At 42.8% G+C, this 15,420-nt stretch overlaps 1 protein-coding gene across 1 annotated transcript in view; it reads right to left on the bottom strand.

Moving 5' to 3' along the window:
* Window positions 1-12,292, bottom strand: part of Yeats2 (YEATS domain containing 2) — a 93,335-nt gene extending 81,043 nt beyond the window's left edge. The window contains exons 1-6 of the mRNA XM_036204055.1: window positions 12,083-12,292; window positions 10,703-10,821; window positions 8,382-8,479; window positions 7,015-7,107; window positions 3,212-3,457; window positions 1,450-1,565 (exon numbers count right to left, since the gene is read on the bottom strand). Of these exons, the coding sequence (XP_036059948.1) occupies window positions 1,450-1,565; window positions 3,212-3,457; window positions 7,015-7,107; window positions 8,382-8,479; window positions 10,703-10,802 (653 nt within the window). The 5' untranslated portion in view covers window positions 10,803-10,821; window positions 12,083-12,292. The remainder of the gene's footprint in view (window positions 1-1,449; window positions 1,566-3,211; window positions 3,458-7,014; window positions 7,108-8,381; window positions 8,480-10,702; window positions 10,822-12,082) is intronic.
* Window positions 12,293-15,420: the final 3,128 nt, after the last annotated feature.

Genomic DNA, 15,420 nt, shown 5'->3' with positions numbered 1-15,420 from the left:
TGACTTTTACTATTTACAATTCAAATCTCTCGGGCCTACTTTTCAGAGTCACTAAAAATCTTAATATTGGTTTTTTTTTTGTTTGTTTGCTTGTTTAGTTCTGAGATGGGGTCTCGCTATGTACCCCAAGCTAGCCTTGAACTCAGAGGGCCTGAGCATTAGAATTTGGAAAGGAAAAAAAAAAATCAAATCACAAAATGCTATCACACTTCCATCATTCCATCCTTAAACTTTATTATTTTATGTGTATGGCTGCTTTGTCTGCATGTCTGTCTGTGCATCATGTGTGCAGTACTTGCAGAGGAAAGAGGATGCTATATCCCTAGCTAGCTACAGATAGCTGCAAGTGGTCACATGGGAACTGGGCATTGAACCCGAGTCCTCTGGAAGAGCATCAGCATTCTTAACCATTGAGCCTTCTCTTTAGCCTCCTAAATCATCCCATTTCACAAAAGTAAATGGGTTTACAGAAAAAAGAATTTGGTTTCAGCTTTGGCGGGGACAATGACAGATAAGTATGAAATGCTGAGATTAGGAGAGTGGGGGAAACATGTCTTTGTTTCGATGAAGGCAGTGATGAAACCTTACTACCTCACTGACCCTCAAATAATGGCAGTGCACACCTTTCCCCCAGCATTCCGGAGTCAGACACAAGCAGATCCCTAGAGTTCTAGACTAGCCTTGTCTACACATGAGTTCTAGGCCAGTGACACCCTGTTTCACAAGGAAAACCAAACAAAATATAAAAACAAAACCAAACAAACCTAAATAATACCTTCACAAATTTCACCAGAAAGTGCAAGAAGCAACTGGACATGGTGATGTGTGTTTGAACATGAGCTATACAGGAAGCAGAGGCAGGAAGACCGTGAGCTTGAGGACGGCTTGGCAAAACAGCAGACACTGGCTCAAAAGTAAATAAGCAGGGGATGAGAGATAGCTCACGGTTAAAAGCACAGGCTGCTCTTCCAGAGAAGCCAGGTTGGTTCCCAGTACCCACATGGCAGCTCACAATTCTCTGTGACTCCAGTCTTGGGGATCTGACACGTTCTGGCCTCAGCAGGAACCAGGCATTCATGTGGAACATACACACACAGGCAACTCAAATATATAAAGTAAAAATAGTAAGTAAAGCTAAGTATAAAAAGTATACTACCCTGTTAACACCTATTTATCACCAGGGATAGTCACGGATACGGTCCAAGACAGAGTATCACTAGATCAGGGAAACTGTAAGATGGGAACTTCTCACTTCTATTTCTGATTTTGCTAACTAAGGTGCAAGATTACCCTAAGACTGCCTCTGGACCACCATTTCCTTTTAAAACAAGAGCTTGGGAGAAGAAAGAATTCCGAGCCTTCCTTCCACTGTAATACCACAGTAAACAGTGACGGCGAAGTATTCATGCTTAAGTGAGTAACTGACAAGGATATTTCACGGATACTCACTTGGACACATTGCCCACTACTATAGTTTTCTTTACAAAAAGCCGAGAAGTCTCATCTCCTGTGAGGTTGGCGTTCCGTAGTTCCCTTTTGTGGGAGCCACTAACACTCGAAGTGTCCTGAAAGAAATGACAATCAACATCTGTATCCATTTACGCAACATTCAGACACCGACATAGGAAGGGTGTGGATAAAATACCCCAGAATGTTTTGTCTTTTAGAAACAGGTCTTCTATAGCCCAGCAGGCCTGGCCCACTGTATATAGCTCTCGTCTGCTCTCCCAAGTGCTGGGATATGGGCATCAGCCACCACACCTGATAGAGTGGATATTTCAGATTTTTGTTTGTTAAATTCCTGTTTTAGTTTATCAATGTTTTTGCCTGAATTTGTGTTTATTCACCGTGTGTGTGCTTGGTGCCCATGGAGACCACAAGATGGTGTAGGATCCTTGGTAACTAGCGTTATGATGGCTGGGAGCTGCCATTTGAGGCTGGAACCAAACTCAGGACCTCTGGGAAAGTAGCCAGTGTTCTAAACCACTGAGGCATCTCTCCAGTCTGTTTTTCTTTGTTTCAGAAGAATCTAGTGAGACTAGGGATGTAGCTCAGGAGGTAGAGTTCTTCTCTGGCTTGTACCAAGCCCTGGGTTGTGTCTCCAGCACTTCAAAGGTAAAGGTAGGAGAAAGAATACAGGCCAAACACAAGGAGATCCACACGTTACGTTCTGATTATGAGGCGTCAAACTGGGTTAATTTAGAAAAGGCCTTTCTGTTTTACTTTTTTCAATGGTGGACAAACAAATTTACAATAAAAACCATTTTTATGAAAAATAAGCCACATACTGATGACTGAATGTATGGAGAACAACTGAACATCCCTCTGTGACAGAAGCGGTGGCCGGGAAATCGCTGGTCTGACCTAACAGTGACTCTATACATAAATACAAACACCAAATAACAGAGCGGCTTCGATCTAGACAAGCATACTATCCTAGCTGGGCACAGTGGCACACACGCCTGTGATTCTAGCACTCGGAGGCAGAGGCAGGGGGATCATTACAAGTTCCAGACCAGCCTGGTCTACAAAATCAGTGTCTGGCCAGCCAAGGCCTCCTAGCAAATCTCTGTCAAGAAAAGAGCTGTGTATTTTGTTTTTTGTATATAAAACTGCACCAGCCACTACTCAGACCATCACTGAATAGGGAACTGCAACTCTTAAGGGTTCTTTTCCATCTCTACAAAGGACCTCCAATAGCTCTGCTGCACTCTGGGGCGCTATGCTCTTAAGTCAGAATGTCAACACACACACACACACACACACACACACACACACACACACACACACACAGCACAATGACAACCACATACACTCAGCTGAGTATGATGGTTCACACCTATAACCCAGCACTCCTGAGGCCAAGGAAGGAGGGTTCTGTTTGTTTAAGACCAGCCTGGCTATAGTGCAAAATGCCAAAAAAAGAACTCAGTTTCTTAGTCAACACTATACAATAATTCGATGTTTTAACATCACTACTTGCAGGCTGAGGCAAGAGATGCCTCAAGCTTTAGGCCAGCCTGCCCCAGGCCAGGCTACAGACAAAGACCCCATCTCAAAGATTCATTTCTCTGCTATTAAAAAAAAATAATCATCATCAAACAACTAATGTCTTAGAGTCCCCAGAAAAGAATGAGGAATAAGCCCACACTTAGTAAACAGTAGGTCCTTTCTCCCCTGGAGCCCAACCCGCTGCCATCCAGCACTATACCCTTCCCGTGTTCCGGCCGGGTCTCTGCTCCACCATGCTTGACAGTCTTTCCTCCATATCCATGTTGCTGTTATTGTCTTTGTCAGACAGGAAGTCATTTTGCTGAGACAGTGAGTCACTTTCAGAATGATTGGCAGATGGTGTTTCTGATCTCTGATTGGTAGGAGATGATGACCTAGAAGGTGATTCCAAAAATTTCTTGATAGCAGGGTGGTTAAAAGCCATCGTATCAAACGTCTTCAATCCCTAGAAAAATGAAAGAAGCAAACTTAATCAAATCCATCAAAACTGGTGAAAAACTGAACTCCTGAAAACTCCAAGTTACGTGAAGATCATGTTAACAAGTCTTCAAAAATCTCTCCAAATCCATGCTGGAGAGATGGCTCAGTCATTAACAGCTGGGCTCACACCAAAACATACACATACATAAATACACACACACACACACACACACACACACACACACACACACACACACTTAAATTAAAAATTCTCTCCATATCCATAAATTATTTTATTTTATTTATTTATTTTTGGTTTTTTGAGACAGGGTTTCTCTGTGCAGTTTTGGTGCCTGTCCTGGATCTCACTCTGTAGACCAGGCTGGCCTTGAGCTCACGAGATCTGACTGCCTCTGCCTCTCGAGCGCTGGGATTAAAGGCGTGCGCTGCCCCATATCCACAAGTTCTTATAACTAGCCTGCATCAACAAAACAAAAACTAGAGTAACAAATAATTATACAAAAATTCTAAGCTGGGCGGTGGTGGCGCACGCCTGTAATCCCAGCACTTGGGAGGCAGAGGCAGGTGGATCTCTGTGAGTTCAAGGCCAGCCTGGTCTACAAAGTGAGTCCAGGACAGCCAAGGCTACACAGAGAAACCCTGTCTCGAAAAACCAAAAAAAAAAAAAAAAAAAAAAAAAAAAAAATCTAATACCAAAAGCCAACAATGAGCCAGGTGGCACATACCCATGAAAACATCACTCGGGGCTGAGGCAGGAAAATCTGGACCACTCTGGGCAACATGACAAGAAAACATTTGAAAGAGTCAAATGAAGGTTTTAATGTAGCTCAACTGAAAGTCTAGCATGCTCGAAGCCAGCACCACATAAATGCAGCATGGAAGAGCATGCCTGTAATCCTGGCCTTCCAGGGATGGAATCAAGAAGCTCAGGAGTTCAAGATATGTACCACTATCCCCAGTGAGATTTAATTTAAAAAGTACAAGCAGGGCGGTGGTGTTGCACGTCTTTAGTCACAGTGCTTGGGAGGCAGAGGCAGGAAGATTTCTGTGAGTTCAAGGCCAGCCTGGTCTACAATGTGAGTTACAGGACTGCCGGGGCTATTAAACAGAGAAGAAATAATAATAAAAATAGAAAAATTTTATAAAATAAAAAGTACACAGAGCCAGGCCTTGTGGTTATTTATATCCACAATCCCAAGACCTTTGAAATCTAAGTAGGGGAGAACATCTCCTTGAATTCAAGAACAGCCTAATTTATTTAGTGAGACTCTAGCTCAAAACAAAAACCAAAGTGTACAATATAAAAAGTGACACCCACACAGAAAAAAAAACCAATAGTGTTAGAAGCTTTAAAATCAGCACCATACAATGTTTTCCCTCAGGCTGGAACGGAGGCCTAAATCCAGCTGTTTTTACAATGGTATTAGTGGGTGTTCCTCCAGCTCTCATGTAGACAACTCACACCTCTAGCTCCAGGGAAATGCCTCTGGCCTCCGTCAACACCTGCACTCACATGTACACACCCAGACACAAGCACACACAATTACAAAATGAATCTCCTCAAAACAAAAACAACAACAACAAAAAACACCTCTATTACTGGCTGGGCATGGTGGCCCTATCTATAATCCAGTACTTGAGAGGAAGAGGCAGAAGGATTGTAATTTCTAAGCCAGTAGGAGCTATATAGCAAGATTTCAATCCAACACACACACACACACACACACACACACACACACACACACACACACACACCACATAGCTACATAATTATCAATTAAAAAAAATGATCTGGTATGCACACTAATGTTTTAAAATAAGAAAAATAAGAAATAGAGCTGATTAATTCAGTAACAGGATTTTTCAGAGCTGAAATGTGAGCTCCAAATTTAAGATAATTAAAAAAAAGTCCTTGAATGCTTGGTTGTCTTTTTTTTTTTAATTTTTAAAGATTTATTTTATTTGTACAAGTGTTTTGCCTGCATGCACACATGTGCACTATGTGAACGCCTGGAGCAGTAGAGGACAAAAGAGGGTGCTGGATGCCCTAAAAGTGATGTTATTGACAGTTGCAAGCCACTATGTAGATGCTAGGAACCGAACCCAACAGAAACCAACCGAACCATCTCTCCAGCCCAGCCCTTAGTAAATCCTAATCAGAACATCAGAAGCTAAAATCTGTACATTTCTAGACTATCAAACAGCAGACTTTCACTACTAATGGTAAATCAACACAACACCAACCAGTTTTTCAAGCCGAGCAGCTATCATGGTGAGCCAATGCTGAGCTATTTAATCCGACATCAGAATTTTTGCTGGACCGGATAGTACAATTTCCACAAATTCATATCCACCCGGACTCTGTGGCTTTATTCAGAAACAGCCTGAGGGGCTGGGGGTATTGCTGAATTGCAGATTCCTATCATATGTGAGACCCTGTGGTCAGTCACAGGCTAACGCATGCACAGAGAAGAGGAGGGTAAAAAGCGTCTTTGTAGATGTAAATCAGTTTAAAACGGAGTCACGCTAGACTGAAATCAACCCCAACCCAGGACTAATATCCTTAAAGGAACCTTAGACAGAAAACTCCAGGGAGACACCTCAGGGACAATGCTTTGTTTGCCCCCCTCCACCTTCCCCATAGGGTTTCTCTGTAGCCCTGGCTATCCTGAAACTCACTCTGTAGACCAGGTTTGGCCTCGAACTCAGCTGTCTCCTGAGTGCTGGGATTAAAGGCGTGTGACTGTCCTTTGGACATTTTTTTATCTTACTGATCTTTTGCTTATACGTTATAATCTCCAGTTCTGTGTGTGTATGGGTAGTGAGTGAGTGAGTGTGTGTGTGTGAGTGTGTGTGTGTATACACGTGTGTATTTTTCACTGGCACTCTGAGCTTAATACACAGCTGCCAGGAAAAAAAAAAAAAGTAAAAAAATGTTTTATAGTAAGCATTGAAAAGTTACGATGTCTCGAACTTACTTTTAAATGTTTTAGAAGAAAACAATATAATTTTAAATTGATGAATCTACATGGTATGCAAACATATTTATTTATGTTTTTCTTATACTGAAAAACTACTCATTATAAAGTAGCATTTGGGCCAGGCGGTGGTGGAATATGCCTTTAATCCCAGCACTCCAGAGATAGAGGTAGGCAAATCTTTGAATCTGAGGCCAACCTGGTCTACAAAGCAAGTTCCAAGACCGGGCCGCACAGAGAGACCCTGTCTGGAAAAACAAACGACAGAACAAAGAGAGGTGGCGTTTTGGGAAGCATGCTGGGTAATAAGGCAAAGAGGAAGAGCTGGGGGGAGCTGCAGGGCAATGTCTCCCGCCTGGATCTGAACAGGCTAGTGTAACACTAGCAACCAGCAGAGACAGGACAGGACCACGATTACAACAATGCCAACAATCTACGTTCCTCAGAAAGGCGGGCAGGCTCATTTAATTCCAAAGGTCAAGGTAAGAAATGTCTCCATGGTAGGGAATCCACACTGGCCTGATGTCCCCCGAGACAAGGTAAATGGAGGCTTAGAAACGACTGGAATATGAGGAACACTTACCTCAGAAACCTTGAGAAGACCGGCAGAAGCGTAATAGTTTGCTACAATGCAGGCGCGGAGCTTATCCATCATCCTTCGGGCTTCAATCAGTCGCTAAAAACAAGTGAGAGTTTAAATGCATAAGTAATGACGACTTAAAATCCACCAAATAAAGGCAAACAACTGAAGTAGGAACTCGGCATCTCGAATCCCATCAATAAATAACTACTTTCTCCTAACTAAACTGACAAAGGGAAGAGTTGGAGATGATGCAGCTCAGTGACTGAGTGCTGGTGTATAAGCAAAGCCCTGGAGTCTCTGCTTCTATACAAAGGTAAGAGTTGGAGATGCAGCTCAGTGACTGAGTGCTGATGTGTATAAGCAAAGCTCTGGAGTCTCTGCTTCTATACAATGCGGATGGGGACAGTGTGTGTGCTTCCCTGATCAGTAATGTCTTAAAAAATGACAAACAAGCTGGGCGGTGATGGCGCACGCCTGTAATTCCAGCACTCAGGAGGCAGAGGCAGGTAGATCTCTGTGAGTTCGAGGCCAGCCTGGTCTACAGATCGAGATCCAGGAAAGGCACCAAAGCTACAGAGAAACCCTGTTTCAAAAAACCAAAAAAAACAAAAAAACAAAAAAAAAAGACAAACAAAAACAGTGATACCCACGGAGTGTGTGAGTGTGTGTGCACTTACTAACAAACTCATTAAGAATAAAATACTGAGCCTGACGGTGGCACCAAAGCTACAGAGAAACCCTGTCTCGAAAAAAACAAAAACAAGAAAAAAAAAAAAGGGAAAAAAAATACTGAGAACAATATCAAAAAGAACTTCTTAGGGATGGAAGTTCAAGTAGAACTTCTTATCTTTTCTCCAATCTCCTTTCTTTGCTTCCAGCTCCCTATGCAGCTGAGGATGACCTTAAAGGTATGGTTCTCCTGTCCCCTACCTCCCACATCCTGAAATTACAGATGTGTGCTCAGCCCCCAGCAGGTTAACTGTGTTTGTTTTGAGACAGGGTCTCAATATGCAACTTGGCTGTCCTGGAACTCAGAGATCCATCTGCCTCTGGAGAGCCAGGATTAAAGATGTGTGCCATCACGCCCAGCAATGGGAAAGTTTTTGAAATCTCATCAAATATTCTTTTTCCCTCCATGAATTTAGTTTTTTCTTTTCTTTCTTTCTTTCTTTTTTTTTTAAATTTACTTATTATTACACATACAGTGTTCTGTCTACATGCCAGAAGAGTGCACCAGATCTCATTACAGATGGTTGTGAGCCACCATGTGGTTGCTGAGGATTGAACTCGGGACCTCTGGAAGAACAGCCAGTGTTCTTAACCTCTGAGCCACCAAATTTAGTTTTTTCAATGTATCATTATTATACCTGGTCAATGACGTCGATCTCATGTTCCTTATTCTTCATTTCAAGAGCAAACTGCTCCTTAATAATAGTCTCAATTTTCTGCACAGCTGCATCTCGAGCTACATAAAGAACACAAGGATACCAAATTAATCAGTAGCTAGCTTGATTTAAATCAGCAGTTATAGAAACCCAAGGAACAGAATCTGCTTTGGGTTCATGGGACAATATCTTTAGCAAACACAGAGAAGTGCACAGCTGTATAATCTGTTCTTAAATGGTTCTGAAAGAAAAATATGTTCCTTTTCATCTGCACGAAACTACGTAGGATAGGGAAGCAAGAGGTAAGCCAAAAACAAAATATCATGTGATAGGTCTTAAATATAGTTAATAAAAAGATACTTTTATTTGTTGCTCGTGTGTGTGTGTGTGTGTGTGTGTGTGTGTGTGTGTGTGTATGACATCATGGTACCCTGCCTGACATCAGGCCCAGAACAACAGCTGGCCACCCCTGGACTGAACCCTCTGCAAACAAAAGTCAAGGGAGTCCTCTCCTCCTTTGACATTTGACAGCGAACACACAAGTGAAACATTTAATGAGCACAATCAATACTTTAGTATCTTACCCATTTAAGCAACAGTACCCATGGGATAACCTGATGAGGTTATTCTTACTTCTATATACATGAAAATATAAAGCTATTAAAAACCTTCACCTATGTATCACCTACAATCACCTCATGTGGTTATGCCACATAATAGACATCCAAAAACTTTGATTTTGTATTATTATTTTTAAATACATATTTTATTTTTAATTACGTGTTTCTGTGTGTGAGTGCAGGTGCTCATGGAGGCCAACGAGGGCATCGACTTCCCTAAGCTGGAGTTATAGGCTGTGTGAACAACCTGACATGGATGCTGGGAACCAAACTTGGGTCCTCTGCGGAGCATGGAGCTGGAATGATGATGGCTCAGCAGTTAAGAACACTGACTACTTTTGCAGAGGACCCAAGCTTGATTCCTAGCACCCACATGGCAGCTAACCATCTCCATCTCCTGTAACTCCAGTTTCAGGGGCCCCAATACCCTCCTTTGGTCTGCACAGGCAATGCATGTGCATGGCACACAGACATACATGCAAGCACAACACCATATACATGAAATATTTTTTAAAGATTTATTTATTTATTATGTATACAGCATGTATGTCTGCAGGCCAGAAGAGGGCACCAGATCTCATTACAGGTGGTTGCAAACCACCTTGTGGTTGCTGGGAATTGAACTCAGGACCTCTGGAAGAGCAGTCAGGGCTCTTAACCCCTGAGCCATCTCTCCAGCCCCAATATATATATATATTTATTTATTTATTTATTGGTTTTGTTTTTTCAAGACAGGGTTTGGAGCCTGTCCTGGACTAGCTCTGTAGACCAGGCTGGCCTCGAACTCACAGAGATCCACCTGCCTCTGACTCCTGAGTGCCGGGATTACAGGCGTGAGCCATCACCACCCAGCGGAAATACTTTTTAAAAAGCCAAGAAATGGCCGGGCGGTGGTGGCGCATGCCTTTAATCCCAGCACTCGGGAGGCAGAGACAGGCGGATCTTTGTGAGTTTGAGGCCAGCCTGGGCTACCAATTGAGTTCCAGGAAAGGCGCAAAGCTACACAGAGAAACCCTGTCTCGGAAAAAAAAAAAAAAAGCCAAGAAGTGAGTGGGGCAGTGGTGCACACCTTTTATCCCAGTACTGGGGAGGCAGAGGCATATCTCTGAGTTCAAGGCCATCCTGGTCTAGAGATTGAGTTCTAGGACAACCTGGGCTACACAGAGAAACCCTGTCTCTAAATAAATAAATAGATAGATAAATAAATAAATATCTTAAGGTCAGGTGTAGTGGTTCACAATTTTAATCACAACACTCGAGAGGCAGAGGCAGGCAGATCTCTTTGAGTTCGAGGCCAGCCTGATCTACAGAGTGAGTTCCAGGACAGCCAGAGCTACATAATAGAGACCTTGTCTCAAAAAACCAAAGGGGGGAAATTTAAAAAAACAAAAACAAAACCAGAGAGGTATGCACTCAACCACTAAGCCATCTCTCCAGATGCCAAAACTCTGATTTTAAGGCACATGCAGCAACAGCTAAGACTTACAGCTTGCTTTCCCTCCAGACTACTTGACATGCTCCTGCCAGACCCCCCATCGTGTGTGCCACATGGTGTAATGCAGAGCACCAGGCTGGCCCTCACATATCTTTCAGCTTATGCACGATGACATATTCACAGAGTCTGTGAATCCTGTGCACAGGCAACCGTCAGTGAGCTGAGTCTCAAAGCCACTCAGTGTCTACCTGAACTCTCAACTGCTTTATGCCGTTTATTTGGAAGGGCTGCAGACACGTCCTCATAATCAGGGTCGGTCTCTTTGATGGTTCGCTTGATTCCAGACATGGTGACATTCGATTCCTCACTGTGAAGCAATGACAAACACATTAATAGTACTGTGAAATACTGGCATGTATAAATGTTTATGGACATACACAAAGGTAATAAATAAACACTACAAAATATTGGTTCTTATAAGCCTGTGCACATGCAGGCTAAACATGCCTGGTCTGAAAAGCCTAAATCCAGAAATGTTTCAACCTTACGAATTTTAGATTTTCTGGTTAGGGATGTTCAATCAACTCTTGGTATTTCTAGATACTCAGCCAACATTAAATCTAGCATTAGTTTCCAAAAATATTACCAGCACAGTTATCTGTTAAAAAGCCCAGATTTCCCTTTCAAGAGAAAAATTCTTTAACAAAGTTGCACATTGATCCATTGCTCACATTTCTTTTTTTTCTTCCTTTGTTTTTTTATTTTATTTTGAAACAGGTTGTATCCTTAGCTGTCCTGAACTTCAATGTAGACCAGGCTGACCTTGAACTCAAGGATCTTCCTGCCTCTACCACTGTCTCCCAAGTGCTGGGATTAAAGGCATATGCCACTATGACTGGCCCTGTTGACACTTTTCAAAGAGTCTACCTATCACAGAAGTGCCACATATATAAATAATAAACCAAACTCTGATAAAAGTAATGTTAAGCTTACAGTGCTGTGTAATTCACAAGGCTTTAAGCACATTTCAAAGCATGAACAGTGTAATTCAGGGCTCATTCCAATATGCAAACCTTACCTCTGATACTTCTACAGTGCTTGCTAATTACTCAAATAACCCCTGATCTTTAGTGTTACTTATAATAAACACAACTGTACTTCTATCAAACTACTGAACAACTTTGCAGTATGGTAAACAAGCATTTACATATAAATGCTTGAATAAAACAATCCCACAAATCCTCTAATTTCACAGTGCTTCATATATTAGCCTACATGTGGCTACTTAAATTTAAAACTAAATTGATTAAGAGATCCAGGACAGACACCAAAACTACACAGTGAAACCCTGTCTCGAACCACCCCCCCCAAAGAAACCACAAAATTTAGTCAATTTAAATAAAGTGGGGTTGGAGATGGCTCTGCAGTTAGGAGCACTGGCTGCTCTTCCAGGGGACCTAGGTTGGATTCCCAGCACGAGGCAGCTCACAACCATCTGTAACTCGTTCCAGAGGATCTGACTCCCTCTTCTGACCTCCACAGGTACCAGACATGCATGTGGTTCAGATAACACACACAATAAAATTAAATACATTCATACATAAACAAAATTAAATATAATACAAAACTTAGTTGTTGTTGCTTTTCCCACAGTGCAATCCTGACATTCCCTGTGCTCATCAGCCGCCAGAGGCTAGTCACTGCTGGACAGGCAGCACAGACAGGGATGCTCCTAGCATGGCGATGACATCTGCTGGACAGTGTTCCTCTTCTAAACCCTTTCAAAACATGGGCCAGCTTAAGAAATATTGTACTGAGGGTTGGGGATTTAGCTCAGTGGTAGAGCGCTTGCTCAAGGCCCGGGGTTCGATCCTCAGTTCTGGCAAAAAAAAAAAAAAAAAAGAAAGAAAGAAAGAAAGAAATATTGTACTGTTCAACAGAAACATAACAGCAGTCACATAAAGCTTTTTAAATTTTTTAGTAGCCACATTTTAAAAGAAACAGGTAAAAGTAGTTGATCTTATTTAACCTAGTATATCCAAAACATCACCATCTCACTAATCTAACCAACATAAACAACTAGTACTGCAATTTTACATTGCTGTACTTTTCCCCAGTCTTTAAGATCTGATTGTTTTATGCATGCAAATCGAGTCTTAATTTGCACTAGACATTTCAAAGACTCAGTTAATGGCCCGAGGCTGGTGGCTCTCTTAGTGGGCAGTTTGAATCACTAATGAGCAGATAAGAAAACAGGTTGGGGGGGGGGGTTGGAACTCAATGGCAGAGCAAGGCAAAGGGGGACACAGCGCAGAACAGCGGATCCCTACAACGATGACTTAGAACACAGAAGACTGGTTCCTGAGTCCCAAACGTGTGCTCCGCCACTAAGAGGAACACACCCAAACACACACTAGCTATTTCTTGGGGCGTCCGTTTTAAACCAAGGCAAGTGTGGTGGACTATATCCATATACCTAACACAAAGGAGGTGGATCACCAGATCAAGGCCAGCCCAGGCAACACAGTAAGACTCTGAATCAAAAAGGAAAAAATAAGTGGGCGGGGCGCTTAAAAACAGTACCGATCTTAAGATTGTGAGGCTGGAATCCAGACTGCTCGGGTCTCACAGACACTGAGCCCCAGCCAGCAGACTCCCTGTGCCACACCTCACCTGGGAAGTGAGTTGACAGCAGAAGGGTCCCCACCTGTTCTCCACCCTGTCCTTTGATTCCTGCCTGAGAATCAAAACGTATCCTGAAAAGTGTAAGATGGTGCAGGAGACAAGCTCAGTGGTTTAGAGTGCCAGCGGTTCTTCCAGAAGACCAGGCTTTGAGTCCCGGCACCTGCACCCACATGGTGCCTAACCAGTCTCTAACTCCAGTTCAGAGGGGTCAACGTCCTCTTCCGGCCTCCACAGGCACTGCACAAACATACATGCAGGCCAAACACCCACACACATAAAACACTAAACCTAAAAAATAAAGTCCAAGTGCCTCCCTCCTTTACCATGTGAGAGAGACTCTCAAATGCTGGGGCCTGAACGCCTCTTGGAGGACTCCACCCTGTCTTACCCTGCTGTCTGTCCACGGTGCTAATAACCTTTCAAATAAACTCCTTATTCCCCAGTAATCCCTCTCGGTGTTCTCTTGAACTGTCCACCCCAATCTAAGACCTAACAAAAGTAAACCGTTAACCCCAAACTACTTATTTTGGATGGAAATGCCTTAAAATACAAGACAGTAAAATTTACCCAGTTCATTTTTTCCACTCAAAAACTATTTTTTAAATGCTGTGTTCATTTAAAGGTAAGACAAAAACATCAATTTAAAAGCACCTTAGCTCTTCATCAGTCCTTACAGTAAGAGCAAAACAAACACAGAAGGCCTGCTGCTGTGCTGCCTCTAATTACAGCACTTGGGAGTGGAGGACTTCAATGCCAGCCTCAGCTACATTATCAAGTGGGGGGGGCCAACCTAAAATTCAAACACCTTGAGGGGCTGGGGAGATGGCTCAGCAGATAAAGGCCCTGCTTGCTGGTCCACAGGACCTGAGTCCCATTCCAGCTCCCACATGGTGGCTTGCAGACTGTAGCTCCAGGTCCAGAGGATCTGAGGCCTTCTTTTGGCCTCTGCTGGGGCCCAAATAGTGCAGACATGCAGACAAAACACTCATACATATAAAATAACAAAAATAAAAGTAAGCAGAAAACCAAGAGAAAGGTGTTCCAGAGCACTGAATTAGCTTATTCCAGAGACAGTCATCTGATTCTGACCAGAGTGAGTCATTATATGACAGATACATAAATCCTGGATAACAATTTGTATTTTATAGAATTGCTGTCTTGGGTAGTAACACTAAATTTTGAAATATTCAAAAGGCATGCCGCATGTATGAGCATCCTACCATATAAAGTTCATTCATTAACAGAAGGACTTTTGGAAGAGCTATTCCTTTTCTTTCTTTCTTTCTTTCTTTCTTTCTTTCTTTCTTTCTTTCCTTCCTTCCTTCCTTCCTTCCTTCCTTCCTTCCTTCCTTCCTTCCTTTTGTCCTTCTTTCTTTCCTTCCTTTTATTTTTTTTGGTTTTTGGTTTTTTCCAGACAGGGTTTCTCTGTGTAGCTTTGGTGTCTGTCCTCGAACTCACTCTGTAGCCCAGGCTGGCCTCGAACTCAGAGATCCGCCTGCCTCTGCCTCCTGAGTGCTAGGATTACAGGCGTGCACCACCACCGCCCCGCTTACTCTAGGCAGGGATGCAGCTCAGCTGGCAGGTGCCTGCCCAGCATGCACGAAGCTCTGGGTTCAACCTCCAGCAATACATTCAAACAAACCAGCAGATGGCAGACACTTGCAATCACAATACTCGGGTGAAGAAAAGGCCATCCTGGGCTACACAGTGAGTTCAGGGCCAGCATGGACTCCCTGAGAACCTGCCTCAAAAGACAGACATATAGTCAGAAAGTCTTTGGTTTGTGATTAGTTTAGTCAATCTGAGAGTATCTTTGGTGATATAAAGAAAAAAAAAACAAACAATCCTAAAAAATCAAATAAAACAAACAAAAAAAAAATCAAGATGCCTAATTTATTGTCATTACATACAAACGTGGAGGGGAGGAGTACAGCCACATGAGTGCAGGTGCCTACAGAGGCCAGAGGCTCTGGATCCTCTGGAGCTGGAGTTAACAGGCTGCCATGTGGGTGCTGGAAACTGAACTCAGGTCCCCTGGAAAAACAGTCAGTACTCTAACTGTTCAACAGTCTCTCTAGTCACTAATTTCTTACAAATAAGACCAAACAACAAGACCCAAAAATCTACTCGCAGAGGTCAGTAAATCCCAGCAATCTTCAAACCTGTTCCTGAACCATACCATTTCCTCAATGGTCACCTAACTTCTGGAAGTGTGCCAAAAGCCCATGGCATTCTCTGTAAAGACCAGTCCAGGCGGAGTATCATCTTCACCTGTTCATAA

Source organism: Onychomys torridus, chromosome 12 (assembly GCF_903995425.1).
Source record: "Onychomys torridus chromosome 12, mOncTor1.1, whole genome shotgun sequence".
NCBI lineage: Eukaryota > Metazoa > Chordata > Mammalia > Rodentia > Cricetidae > Onychomys > Onychomys torridus.
This window is presented reverse-complemented; position numbering and strand designations above follow the sequence as displayed.